This window comes from Miscanthus floridulus, chromosome 5 (assembly GCF_019320115.1).
Source record: "Miscanthus floridulus cultivar M001 chromosome 5, ASM1932011v1, whole genome shotgun sequence".
In the NCBI taxonomy this organism is placed as follows: Eukaryota; Viridiplantae; Streptophyta; class Magnoliopsida; order Poales; family Poaceae; genus Miscanthus; species Miscanthus floridulus.
Window position 1 is genome coordinate 1,791,305 of NC_089584.1, and position 14,574 is coordinate 1,805,878.

General features: G+C 42.4%; 1 protein-coding gene across 1 annotated transcript; it reads left to right on the forward strand.

The window, feature by feature from the left end:
* Positions 1-12,591: 12,591 nt before the first annotated feature.
* LOC136553263 (salt stress root protein RS1-like) lies at positions 12,592-14,562 on the forward strand. Its single transcript, XM_066544649.1, has 5 exons — positions 12,592-12,748; positions 12,901-13,044; positions 13,218-13,307; positions 13,450-13,537; positions 14,169-14,562. The coding sequence occupies exons 2-5, from the start codon at positions 12,940-12,942 to the stop codon at positions 14,486-14,488; spliced, it is 603 nt and encodes a 200-aa protein (XP_066400746.1). The 5' UTR covers positions 12,592-12,748; positions 12,901-12,939; the 3' UTR covers positions 14,489-14,562.
* The last annotated feature ends 12 nt before the right edge of the window (positions 14,563-14,574 follow it).

Here is a 14,574-nt window from a genome sequence, read left to right on the forward strand (position 1 = left end):
CTAAACTTTATGGACGCGTTTGATCACCTGCACCGATAGCTGAGCCAGGCTGATGGGGTGCAAGGTCCTTTATTTGTTTGCCTGGAGGAATGGAGTTAGGGGTAAAAATGGTATGAATATTTTCTGATTGTATTTTAGATTGAATCTGTTTATACTGGTTCAGATCGCATATTTATGATTTCATATTCGAGTCTGGATATTCAACGTCCGATACTGTATCCGTATCCGAATACTTAAATCGCATATTTATGATTTCATATTCGAGTCTGGATATTCAACGTCCGATACTGTATCCGTATCCGAATACTCAAATCGCATATTTATGATATCGATATCTAATTATATCTAATATAAAAACAAATATAATATCAGTGATATGTGTCCTTATCTTATCCATTTTCATGCGAGCAAGGAGCCGATGTTGCTATCACCACCCTTGGCGTCACCCTCCATGCCCACCTCCCTCAAGACGGCGGCCCGCGTCGGGATCTTACTGCTCCGCTCGACACCGCCTCGGGCGCCAGGAGCCCAGGATCCGCCTCTCCATCGACGACGCTGACGAGGTCGACCCGAACCTCAACCTCGTCCATGGCCGCGGCGGCTCGCAGCTCTAGGAGAGGCACGGCGCGGGACGGAGCACGCAGGGCACACGCGAGGGAGGCGCGGCGTGCCCTGAGCATGGTGGATGCGAGGACAGGCTCCGGTGGATGCGGTTGGACAAGCTCCGGTGGATGCACGTGCGCCGGCGATGCACGCGGCGCTGCTAGCCGCCGTCGTTGCCACCACCCTCTCCCGCGTCGACGTGTCCGCTCCCTGCTCCTTGCCGCCGCCGCCTTGCTCGCGCTCAGCTTCCATTCCTTTCACCTCGTGTATAGCTCAGACGCCCTCTCCGTGTCGTCGGAGACCTCTTGGCAAAGAGGGCACGTCGTCGGCTGCTGCGGCGGCAGCGGTGTCGGTGGCTTGCTCCTCTGCGCGCTCCACGGCATCATGGCCGTGGTGGTGAACTTGCTCACGCCAATTGTTCGATGGAATGAGAATAAAGAGGTTTGGTGGTAATGTTACCACATGCTCAAATGCAAGGTATGCATATCCGTTTGTACAAAGCAAACAGACAAGATCCTGGTCAGCCAGACCCTACTGCTTCTGAGCAAACAAACATGCCCAGTTGCTACTGCTAGCTAGGTCCAGCTCGTATGCGCCGGCCAGCCTGGTCCAACAATCAAACAGGCCCTATATGTATCTTGATTCTACGTAAAAACTTTATATGATTCTAAAAAGAGTTTTATGGTACCTGATAATGTGATCCTAATCCTATAATAACATACAATAATTGATGTAAATGACTTTTTAAATGATTCAGTTTGTGATAAAAAAAACTATTTAAAGTAAAGGATGTTGAAAATAATACCAAGAATTATCTTTAAATGTAAAAAAGTAAAATAAATTAATCAAAATCAATATTATAGCCTTCAATCTATACAACACGTTACAAATCTTACTTAAAATATATAATTTGTAAAATCAATAGTATCCCGATACTACGATACGATCAAAAAACCCGATATTGTTAGGTAAAAAAAAATACCACCTAGCATATCTATCCGAACAACCTCAGCGAGCTTATATCACATCTAGATTACCATGTAGAATAATACTCCATCCATTCCAAATTGTAAAGTCATTCTATTTTTTTAAGATACATTGTTTTAATATATATCTAGACATAATATATATTTAGGTGCGTAGTAAAAGTAATATACCTAGAAAACCTATGACTTACAATTTAGAACAGATTGTTTAAGTACATTGTTGTTTTGTGTCAAAAAAGTGCATGATTCTTTTCTCTCTTGACCATTTTTCCATGTATGTTCGGAAGTGAAGTATCACTATCGGACTCCTTGAGTTTGCCGAGTGCCCGAAACACTCGGCAAAAGACATAAAACACTCGGCAAATGGTTCGCCGAGTGTAACACTCGGCGAACAGCACTCGTCAAAAATAGTGACGGCAAAGCCAACTTTGCCGAGTGTCTTTTATCGGGCACTCGGCAAAGCCTTTGCCGAGTGCCCGACACTCGGCAAAGTTGAAACCGAAAAAAACCCGAAAAAATTGGGAATTTTTATCAAAAAAATGGATTTTTTTTATCGATGGAGGCCCCCACCGGCCAGCGCCCACCCATCTCCGACATTTTTCGCGTGAATTTCATGGCTACGCGGCCGACGCGATTCAAACCCGAGACCTCCCGCTGTGCACGTACCTCCTCTACCACTACACCACACTCTCACTTGTGTCTGGATTCCGTTTTAGTTCCCAATATATTATACTAAACCGAGTGTAAATTGCATGTTTGAGGCCCTAAACGAATTCAAATAAAAAAGTTGTAAACTACAAAGTTTCATAACTTTTCGAGATCTACACTTTTAGTTTAGGAAGTTTTTCCATCCGAAGTCGTTTACAAAATTTGAATTTTAAAATTTTGAAATTCAAACACAGTTTTGCATGACAAGATGTTTTCAAATCAAAAAGTTGTCAACTACAATGTTTCATAACTTTTCGAGATCTACAGAGTTTATTTTGGTTGTTTTTTCATCCAAGGTCGTTTGAAAAGTTCGAATTTTAAAATTTTAAAATTCAAACACAGTTTTGCATGACAAGATGTTTTCAAATCAAAAAGTTGTCAACTACAATGTTTCATAACTTTTCAAGATCTACAGAGTTTATTTTGGTTGTTTTTTCATCCGAGGTCGTTTGAAAAGTTCAAATTTTAAAATTTTAAAATTCAAACGCAGTTTTGCATGACAAGATGTTTTCAAATCAAAAATTGCCAATTACAAAGTTTCATAACTTTTCGAGATCTACAGAGTTTATTTTGGTTGTTTAGTCATCTGTTCATCCGGCATGATCGTTCTAACATTGTTCACAAATCTTATATATCTCTCTTGTAGTTTCATAAACTACAAGAGAGATATGTTAGATTTGTGAACAAATTTATTTTCACTTTGTTGTATGAAGAAAAGACCAAAACAAACATTGTATATCTTGATGAGTTATACAACCTTGTAGTTGAAAACTTTTTCATTTGAATTAATTTACTGCTTCAAAATGTGCTTTGAAATTTTTCTTTGCCGAGTGTCAAAAAAAAATAACACTCGGTAAAAAAGCTACACTCGGCAAAGAAGCTCTTTGCCGAGTGTCAAAAAAAAACTCGGCAAAGAGACTATTTGCCGAGTGTCAAAAAAAACACTCGGCAAAGAGCTTCTTTGCCGAGTGTAAAAAAAAAACACTCGGCAAAGGCGTCTTTGCCGAGTGTCCGAAAAATAACACTCGGCAAACCACCTGGCACTCGGCAAAGAGCCGGTCTCCGGTAGTGTATTAGGCTCTCTTAACCACGGTTGTGCATGGTTTTGGCTTCTGTAACATTGACACACGATTGACGTACTGTAGCTCCGCTATTCATTGAACTATTGTTCTCTCCTCTCCCGAAACAACTAGAAGCCGGTGAAGAGCCACTCCCAGGAGGCTTCGCCGACTCATGGAAGCCATTTGTATAGTGACAAAAAGCGGAGAAGACGAAACCGTAAGCTTTGCCAAAGTGGCCCTTAAACTTATCCATGCTTATGCTTGTAAGAGCTCTGGTCAGCTTTGATTCATGTATCATACTAAGGAGTACTTTATCTCTCTTCTAAAATAAATAGGAGTCGATGAATCAACTGTTAACTTTACTGGACCTAGCTTCTTCGTGCACTAAAATTATTGGTCCCATATTAAATTGGACCTTAAAGCTTGCCTACGTTCTTGTTAAGGTACACTTGTATGTGTCTATCGGCTATATATAGTTTGTCTTCGTGGATTCCGACTTTGACTAATCTTGTTCTAAATCAAGACATGCATCTATATTTTTGTTGACTTAAGGGTGACATATAAGATCGAACGAATGAATGCAACTTTAGCATGACTGCATGACCCCTACGCAAATTGCTAAATCCAAATTTTAAGGGTTTAGCAAAAAAAAAAAGGAATACAAATCCAATAGAGCTCGTTCCTAAGTTAGATCGGTTCGGCTTATCAGTCCGGCTTATCAGCCATACTACAGTATTTTTCTCTCACAATAAAACAGTCGTAGCCGGCTTATTAGTCGTAAAAACCGTCGGCCGAACAGCTTTACACCATGTTCGCTTGTTGGTTTCAGCCAGCCCAAACCAGTCAGCCAATAGTATTTTCCTCTCACAATAAACCAGCACCAGCCAGCCCAAACCAGCCCAGAAACCAAACAGGGAACAGGCCGTTAGTCATTAAAACCGTTTTCCAGCAGCCAACGTCAGTCTGCCATCCCCATTGCATAGCCCCCTTTTGCAGACTGCCCCACTGGCCACAGCGGAACCTCTCCTTGTCCTTACTGCCAATTTTCTTAATTTTTAGCTTTTTTTTTTAAATATTCACAAATAGACCCGTGGTGGTTTGATTTTCATTTATGGACCTCGACCTCGACGCCATGCCTTTTGACGCCAAAGAAATACGTCTCGGCTCCATGGGCAATGGCGCCGAGGTCTTGGCGAGTCATCGGATGTGGCAGTGACCTGGCGCTGACGTGGACAAGCACTATACCACAGCCCAAACTGGCGTCCAACTTAGGGTCGCTAAAAATAACGAAATGTCGTTGGACGGTCCGTCGCTATAAGTTAGTGACCAACGGTTGGTCGCAATATCTTATTTTTTCGTCTGACGGTCAGATAGTATTGTTGTTTTTGTATACCGTCAATCGGTCAGTCGGTATATCTTTTTGTTTGGGTCAGTAGGTCGGTCGGTATACTAGATTGGCGCGCGCGCAGATGGGCGGCATAGAGTTGGCGCTCTCTACCTCAGTTGCCACCTAAAATTTAGTGGATCCCACCTGGACTTTTTTTTGACTCATAGGAGACTGTATTTGGGAAAACCCTAGTCTGTCTCCAATTTCCCCTTGCCAGCCGCCACACCACACTCCCGAAGCCACACCCACGCTCCCAATCGAGAGAAAGGAAGAGACCGCCGGTGCCCCGGCCACCCGCCCCGCAACCACCGAAGCCCTGGTGCTCCGGGCGCGGCCCCCTTCCCATCGCCCCCGTCGCCCTAGTGCGCGGCGCCCCCACCCCCGCCAACCACCGAAGCCCCGCCGCCCCAGCGCGGCAACCCAGCGGGTCCCTGGCGCCCCCGGCGTGGCCCCCAACCCACCAGCCCCACGCCCGGCGTCCGCGGCGCGCTCCACTGGCAGGGCCCCTTCGTCATCCGCGTAGCACCCGGCCAGCAAGGTGCCCCCGGCGCGAGCCCCCAACCTCCCACCGGCACCACGCCTGGCGTCCACGGCGCGCCCCACCGGCGCGGCCCCTTCGTCATCTGCTGTGCGCCCGGCCAGCAAGGTGCCCTCGGCGCGAGTGTGCCTACTAAACGGGCAACCTTCTTCGCGACTCCTTGCCCAAGTCCACATCCTGACTCCTTCCCCAAGCCCACATCCTGAGATACGAGCTTCACCAGGTATCAGTAAGTCGATGACCTTGTTCTCTTGGGTTCATTTTTTATCTCTGTAGCTCAAGATTCAGAGAATTCCGTGTCTGAGAATATTTTTTCGTTATTGTGTTGATGGAATGTATGATGCTTTGGAGTCCCTTTTTGTAATAGTTGGCACTTCTCGATTTCAGGAGGTAGTAGGAGCTGTGAGGTATTATTGTCCTGAAGACAAGAGTAAGACCTGGGAGTTGTCGTTCTGCTGAAACCAGGAGTCAAGATCCGGTGTCCTGCTTGAGGTGTCGTCCTATTGGAATTAGTCAAGATCCGATGTCCTCCAGAAGAAATCATCGTGTTTGTGTGGATCTAAAGCAAGAGGACTAGGTGATGCTCTCTCTCCCTCTCTGGCCTGCATGTGTGCTTTTTTTAAAAAACCATTAATTATGGTGCCCCAAGATTCATAGATGGATTATATAATTTTGACAGCTTATTCTCCCCCTCGCAACGAACGATGGATAAGTCTTGGATTGATGATGATGCTAGGTAAAAATAGTAGCTTCATAAATAGTGAAAGCGCTATATGTAGCTATATAAAATGGCTTTTAACACAAAAGTTTCATGTAGGCACGAAACAACATATTTGCAGGGAGTGGAACGTTTCTTAGTTTTTGCATTTAGTAACTCAGCTGTTGGCAGAAAGATATTGTGCCCATGTGGAAAGTGTGTCAACTCTTTTTGGAAAGAGGCTAGTGAGGTCCGTGAACATTTAATTCGTATATGTAATTTCTTCAAGAAACTTTCTGCCCCGATCATTCGAATAAGTGATATGGAAAGTCTACATGCTAAAATAGCTGAAACCTTGAGCCTTCTTGAGACTATATTCCTTCCATCTTTTTTTTGACATGATGGTACACTTGATGGTACATCTTCCTGCCCAAGCTAAAATAGCTGGTCCAGTCCATTTTCGCAGCATGTGGCCTGTAGAGAGGTAACTATCATATCATATATCTTAGTGGATACAAATGTGTACTTACTAGATGTATAACATTATCAACATGCCTATTATTTCTATATACGTGTATAGGTATCTCATGAGATTGAAGGGTGCTGTACGTACCAAAAGTCATCCTAAGGGATCAATTATAGAGTGGTCTAATTTCACTGAGTGCCTTACACTTTGTTCTCGCTATCTACATGGTGACACACAAATTTACTGCCAAATTAGAAATGACCAAGATGATAGTACAACTTCTTTCTTCTGTAGCATTGGGCAAGGATTGACTGGAAAATGCACATTTAGTATAGACCACAAGACCTGGATGCAAGCTCATAGATATGTTTTGTTCAACTATGGCAACATAGTACCAATAGTCGCTATAAGTATGTACTTGGCGTCGAATAGTCGGTCGGTATATCTTTAACGTACCGTCGAACGGTCGGTCGCTATAATTAAGGTTGGACGCTATAACTTATAGCGACGCCGCTTATACCCACGCGTCAAGTCGGACGCTATATGTATATAGCGACCTACCGTAGGTCGCTGTACTGACTTATAGCGACCTACCGTAGGACGCTGTAGATAGGCTGCGGTATAGTGAAGGCCTCGGCCCCATAGATCTTGGCGTCGAGCTGTTACCCTATAGATCTTGGCGTTTGAAATAAAACAAGTATAATTGTTTCGAGGAACATGTAACAATGCCATTGCGGTTCAGCTAGTTAGGACGCGCGCGACTTAGCTCAAAGGGCTAGATTCGAACCCCAACGCTGAATCTTTTTTTGCTATAATTTTATAAGCAATAGAACAAGAAAAATTATTTCGAGGAACATACAATGATCCCATTGTGGTCCAGTTAGTTTGGACGCATGGGTCTCAGCCCATGGACCTAGGCTCAAACCCAAGCAACAAATATTTTTTGTTAAATTTTTATTTTTATAAGCAATTACAACAAGAAATATTATTTATTTATTATTAGCGTCCTGGGTTTCACCACATACTGTATATTATTGTTCCATTGTTCCACCGTACACAGTATATTTAATTAATTTTTTATTTGATTTTGAAACATTACCCTGATCAAATTGAGTTGAGCGACGTGTTTATATATATCTTGTTGCTTGGCCATCCTTTAACTTACATGCATATGGCTTTTGTCATCATATATAAGTTGAAGGCTTTCGAGACAAGGAGTAAATAAATAAAAGAATTTATTTTACATTAAGTAAGTGTAATTTTCTTTGCCTCCCTATTTCAATGTTGAGCTCTTTAACTTGAATTCCTCCATATTTTACATGAAATAGAATTAACAAGAAGAATGTGCTTAATGTATTAACTAAGAGCTCCATATTATCATTATTTGGATTGTTCAACTAAGTTTGGTGAGGGACGGAGGAGGATCTCCCCCTCATAAGAAAAACACTACTAATGAGGTATATAAACTAATAAATAAACAAATACATTCATGATTATGATAATATAAGAAGGATTTGGATTTAGATAATATATAAATAAATGCACCTTGCGATGTATCCTTCATCCAAAACAAATTATAAATTAGTGAATAGTGTTATCTCATGATAATAATAACAAAGTTTTGTGGAACCCAGGACGTTAGTAATAACTAAGTAAGCAAAAAAAATAATTAATAAATGCAGCAAACAAAATTTGTCTACTGGATTTGAACCAAGGTCTCATGTTAGAGCCAAGCATCCTATCAAACTAGACTACAACTGAGATATAGCATGTTTCTCGAAATAATTTTTTTTATTCTATTGCTTATAAAAATATAGCAAAAAAAGATTCAGCGATGGGTTTCGAACCCAGGCCTTTGAGCAAACGCGCGTCCTAACCAGCTGAACCGCAATGGTGTTGTTGCATGTTCCTCAGAACAATTATACTTGTTTTATTTCAAACGCCAAAATCTATAGGGTAACAGCTCGGCGCAAACATCTACAGCTCTCGACGCTAAGATCTATGGCGCCGAGGCCTTGTCCTTGTCGGCGTAAGGTCACCGCCACGTCCAACACCTCGCTAAGACCTCGGCGCCATTGGCCATGACGCCGAGACGTGTTTCCTTGGCGCTAAAAACCATGGCACCGAGGTTAGGGTCCATAAATGAAAATCAAGCCACCAGGGGCAATTTCTGATTTTTTTTAAAAAGACTAAAAAATAAAAAAAATCAAACACTATACAACCTTCCAGACGCGTCAGACCACAAACAGTATTATGGGCGCCGATGTTTGTCGTACCAGACGAAGACGGTAGAGCCTGCCAGACGCGTCTAGGCATTAACAGTATTGTGGGTGCCGACGTTTGCCGTACCAGGCGAACACGGTAGAGCCTGCTAGACGTGTCTGGGCATAAACAGTATTATGGGCGGTAGCAGTCATCCCGTACCTGATGGCGTGAGCAACAAGACTAGGCAACACACGTATACACTTTCTCTCTTTCTCTCTGACTTGTAAGGCCATCCCTTTCAACTATAAAAGGGGACGCGCTCTCTCCTGAAAAAGGACGTTATCTCTCTCTCGAAGACTCTTTCGACGACTCGAGAATACAACAGCTCAACAAGCTTTAGAGACACACATAGCATACGCTCCAATACTTAGCATATGTTAGAGCCCCCGTCACTCTCGACCACTCGGTTCAGAGTTCGAACATGCCTCTAACACCCCATTTCTCATTCCTATTTGTTTGTAACCCCATAGCAAACTTCGAGCACCTGGGCTCAGGAATAAAGTCATCGACCGACTGAAACTGGACGTAGGGCAAGTTGCCTGAACCAGTATAAATCTTATGTCATTGAGTGTTAGGCCACATCCGATCACAACGCACGACAAAACTATAAATATTTACTTGTTGGTCATTTTTCGCACCGACTTGTACACTATTATTGAGTATTATATATGTAGTATTTCACTTGCTAGAAACAAGAATACTCTTACTACTACATAAACAAATATATGAATGGTTGGTACGTACTCTCTCCGATTTAAATTATAAGTCGCTTGGACTTTTTTTCATTCATTTTACTATGTATCTAGACATATTATTATATCTAGATGAATAGCAAAATAAATATATAAAAAGTCAAAGCAACTTATAATTTAGAACGGAGGGAGTACTGTGTGTCTATGTACACGTGAACTAGGCAGGTTGGAGAGCATCGTGCATACGACAGCGCACCAACTTTGTAGCAATATATATACATAACCTGCATTTATGATGTCACATTTTAAATTTTAGACCGAAAACAAAACAGAGATGATATAATTGAAGGACTAAGATACTCCGACCTCCGTACCAAAATAAATTAACTCCTAAAATCATCTGGAGTCAGGCTAATGGCCAACTTTATAGAAAAAATTAGCAATATTTATAACATCAAATAAATATATTATAAAAATAAATTTAGCGATCTATCTAATAATACTAATTAATTTGGTCTCATGAATATTGGTAATTTTTTTAAAATTTGATCAGACTTAAATTTGTTAGATTTTAAACGACTCAAGAAATTGATTTATTTTAGAACCGATGAGTAGTACTAGCTACGATATATAGAAGTTGATTTTGAAGGACTCTAGAAGTTTTTTTTGTGACTAACAACTCTAGAAGTTACAACTGCTTAGTTTGTCCCCGGTACTAATCCTAATATTGTACTAAATGGTCGATGTACTACAAGAGTTTATTAGTCACAAAAGAAAGAAAAAAAAGCTGAACACCCAAAAAAAAAAAGGACAGGCATGGCGATGGAAGCAGGCGACGACGTGGCAGGCCCCTCTCTTTGTCTGGTGATGAGCAGTGCAGTGCTGTCTGTCGCCTACCCCGCATACAGTTCGTACATGTCCACTTGGAAAAGGAGAGCGCCCTGTCAGTGCTGGTACATGTACCCCCCTCATGCCAGCGTGTCATCACACCCATCCTTGCATTGTTGCACACCTAGGCTACCACCTTGTACTACAACTACGTTACACTAAACCCTAAGTCCCTAGACCCCTTGGAAGCACAAGATTCCAATAGATGATGATGCAAATTTGATTCCAAATTGGCTGTGTTTGAGTTGGTGTACTTTAGGCCTCGTTTAGTTTTAGGGTGTAAAGTTTTGGGGTGTCGATGTCACAGGGGTATTACATGTGGTGTTCGGATACTAATAAAAAAAACAAATTACAGAATCCGTCAGTAAACCGCGAGATGAATTTATTAAGCCTAATTAATCCTTCATTAGCACATCTGTTACTGTAGCACTTTTATTGTCAAATCATGGACTAATTAGGCTTAAAAGATTCGTCTCGCAAAGTAGTCATAATCTGTGTAATTAGTTATTTTTTTAGTCTATATTTAATACTCCATGCATGTGTCCAAACGTTCGATAGAATAAGGTGTAAACTTTTGGGGAGGAACTAAACAAGACCTTAATTTCAACCCTGTCATGTAAACAGTATTATACTGCCTGGGTTTTCAAAGGCATGTTTGATACGCTGGTGCTAATAGTTACCAGCTAAAATCTATATTAATAGATCTAAACAAATCTGTTAATAAATAACTAGCTATTAGCTAGAGGATTGCTACCCATTAGTTTTATTAACAAGTTTTGTGCCGCTAATATGTGCTAAAAGGTGGCGGATCCAAACAGTTTTTTCCTAATATAAGCTAGATAACTATTAGCTATTTCCTACATCACAAAATAAATCAACTCCTAGAATTAATCCTAAGTCGAAATATCTCGACTAAATTTTAGAGTATAAAAATATATTTCATATAGTGTATCTAATAATACTAATTTGATGCTACAAATGTTCTTTGTCTAACTTAAAATAATCATTTTTATTTAAAAGCACCTTACAAGTTGATTTATTTTGGAACAATCAAACAGACCGCACAAGTATAGATAAACTTGTGGTAGAGTCAAATCAAAATCGACTTTTCTGTGATTGGCCGGGGAGTTGCTTCTTCGAGGAGCTCACGCTACTTCCCTAAGGTAGGACCCACTGAGCAAATGTGGGCCATACGCGAGAACTGCCGGCAGTATTGTCTGGCCCTGCTCGATCTTCAGTGGAGGGACGCCGTGTGGCCTCTGTCCCTATCATCGCTCTCCGGTCTCCACGCTTCCACAGGGCAGCGTTGGGTAGGTAAGGTCGTAAGGTCGTTCCTTGACTGAGTAGACGAGTAGGAGAGCGCGTTCCACACTTCGCTATATATCCATTTATACTGATAAAGAGTTGTAATTATTGCTCTAATATTTTATCTCCAAGAAATCTTATTTAAATTGATTTTTTATCCGTCTTTCAGGTGAAGGCTCTTCACCTAAGTTCCATTTAAGGATTTTTAAAGCCAAAGTATATATTCATAAGCTTTGCTAGTGAGGATGAAGTGATGACCTACGGGAAAGACACATATATAATACCTGCACGATCAACGTACGGAGGCTCCCTACCTAGTTTACTCAAAGGGTTTCTTGAAAGCCGAGGCATAGATAGATGCATCATCTTTACCATTTAAAGGTGAAGTGATAACCTACGGGAGGGATTCCCACATAACACCTACGAGGAGGCTTCTTAGCTCAAGTCATTCAAGTTTTTTTAAACCAAACTATAGATATATAATCTTCACCATCCGAGGGGTGAAATGACAACCTGCAAGAGGGTGCCCACGTAACATTTGTACGGCTCGTACTGTCGTAACCCTAAATTTTACTGTGCTCCTTCCATATTGAGTCGTAGGGATATTGTGATATTTTTTTCCGTATCAGTAAAACTAGTTTAACTCGTGGCATAAGACCACGTTGTTGATAGGACGGTTGATTAGTTAACCGGACCACAGGACGAGAGCACACAAAGGATCCTAGCTAACTACCACTTCCGTGTCCCTACTCCAGCGCAGCGCAGCTTGCAGCTTGCAGCTTGCAAGCCACCTCTCCTCTCCTCTCTCTTCTCTTCCCATGTTCCTCATCGTCATCCCAGCTCGTTCTGGGCTATTGCTGGCTTAATGACATGCCTTCCATAGTCTTCTTTCCTTTTGGCAGTTGTACCCCTGGCTCATCCACAGAGCCAGCCAGCCAGGTCACCTTGCCGTGGGGGCATCGCCGTCATTTTGCTGCTACCCAGGGTGGCTTTCTTGCCAGCCCATTCATTATAATCACTCTCATGGCACCGTGGCTCCTGTACTGCTGCCCATTCATAGGCTGCCTGGTGATCACAGCTCCACATCACACCTCACAAACGCACAGCTGCAGCAGCAGCCACCTCCTATCTCTCCTTCCTTCCTTCCTGCATGTATGCATTCATCCTTGTTTGGTTTCTTCTTCCAGTTGATTTCTTGCTTGTTCATTCATCAATCATCACCCTGCTGGGTTTCCATTTATCATCTTCCTGCATGCATGAACTTTTCTGATGCTTTTCTTTTGCTGCTGTGTTGGCCGGAGCAGAGGTTGATACATATATTCTGAACAAGGAAGCTAAGAGAGATGACCAGTGTGTGGAAGACCAAGGTTCTGCCTGGCCTCAACAAGATCTTTGACAAGGATGGCAAGAAGGCTGCAGCTGTAGGCTTCTTGAAGTCCTTCAACAAGGTATCTATAACCTATCTATCTACTCATCTATGTACAGGAGCTAGCTAGTTCAGATGATACCGCTACAAGCCTGTCGATCACTTGACTTCCTCTGCATATATTTTTCTTATATATGTTTGTTAATCAAACCTTTCTTATTCGTGTTAACTAACATATATAAATATAATCTGCAGGAGGAGATTGGCAAGGAGATTGAGGACAAGAAGACAGAACTGGAGCCCAAGGTTGTGGAGACTTATGAAGCATCTCCTCCTGAGGTTAAGGTAATTAATTATTAAGTAGCTAGTGCCCCCTTTTTCAGTATTTATTTATTTTATTTGATTGGGTTGGGTTGCTTTAGACTTAAGTAACTATATTATGGCCCGGCCCTACTGCTACTGATGATTGTACCTGCTGAATAATTAGGCTCTGTTCAAGGATAAGAAGCCAGTCAAGATCACCAAGAAGAACTCGGCTGCAGTTACCAAGTTCCTCGACGAGCTGGCTAAGATTGGTAAGCATGAAAACCTCAGATATTTCTTGCATCTCTCTGTAGCTTCCATGCATGATAGGAGTACTTGAGGAAAAGAAAAGGCAGCAACTGAAGTTAATTACCACAGTACGTTTCCTTTGGTTCCTAGTATTTGCCATTCTAGGATTTCAGTTGCATCACCTCAAACTGAAGTTCACATAAAAGACCATATTTGCCTCCTTGTAACTAGTAACATTAAAATTCATAATTTTCCTTTCCCCCCCTAAAAAACAGTGTCACTTCATCCTATCAGAACATCAAAGCAGTTTTTTTCACCCCGGTGAAAATTAAGTGTAAACATATATTTGTCAGAATACTGATTGTTTTGTTTATGAACTAGAACCACACTACCAACGAACCGCGTCTTTTTTAGTTCCTTCTAGCAATCTTGTGGAGCAGTCGCTTTCTTGGGGTTTGTTTCTTGATGAGTACCCTTTACTATGTGTTTTTTTGGAGAAGCTCAACTTTATCTCCTTTTCTTTGTTTTCCTGTGTATACACAGTCAAACTGCATAGGAATCTTGAATCTTCCAGGAGAAGAAGCCCAACACAAAACAACAAAACCGAAATGAAATTCCAATTTAGTCCTCAACTGTTTATTTATCTTTGTGCAGACTTCCCTGGAGCCAAGGTGGTGAGCGAGGCGGTGGCCAAGTCCGGCACCACGCCCCTGTCCCCGGCGATCACCTTCATCTTGGACAAGGTTGCACCGTTCATCCCCGAGGAGCCCAAGGCGGAGCCGGCGGCGGCTGAGGCCACCTCCCGGGAAGTCGCCGTGGAGGAGAAGAAGGAGGAGGCCGAGCCGGCCGCCGCCGCTGCAGCGACGGAGGAGGCGGCGCCGGTGCCGGCGGAAGAGGAGGAGAAGAAAGAGGAGGAAGTGAAGCCGGCTGCCGAGGAGGCGGCGCCACCAGCTGCTGCTGCCGAGGAGAAGTGATCCGATCCTATCAACGGAGCATGCAAAGCTAGCTCTCACAGTCTCACTCCCTGCTTGCTGCTGGTAAATTAAATTAAATTACCGTG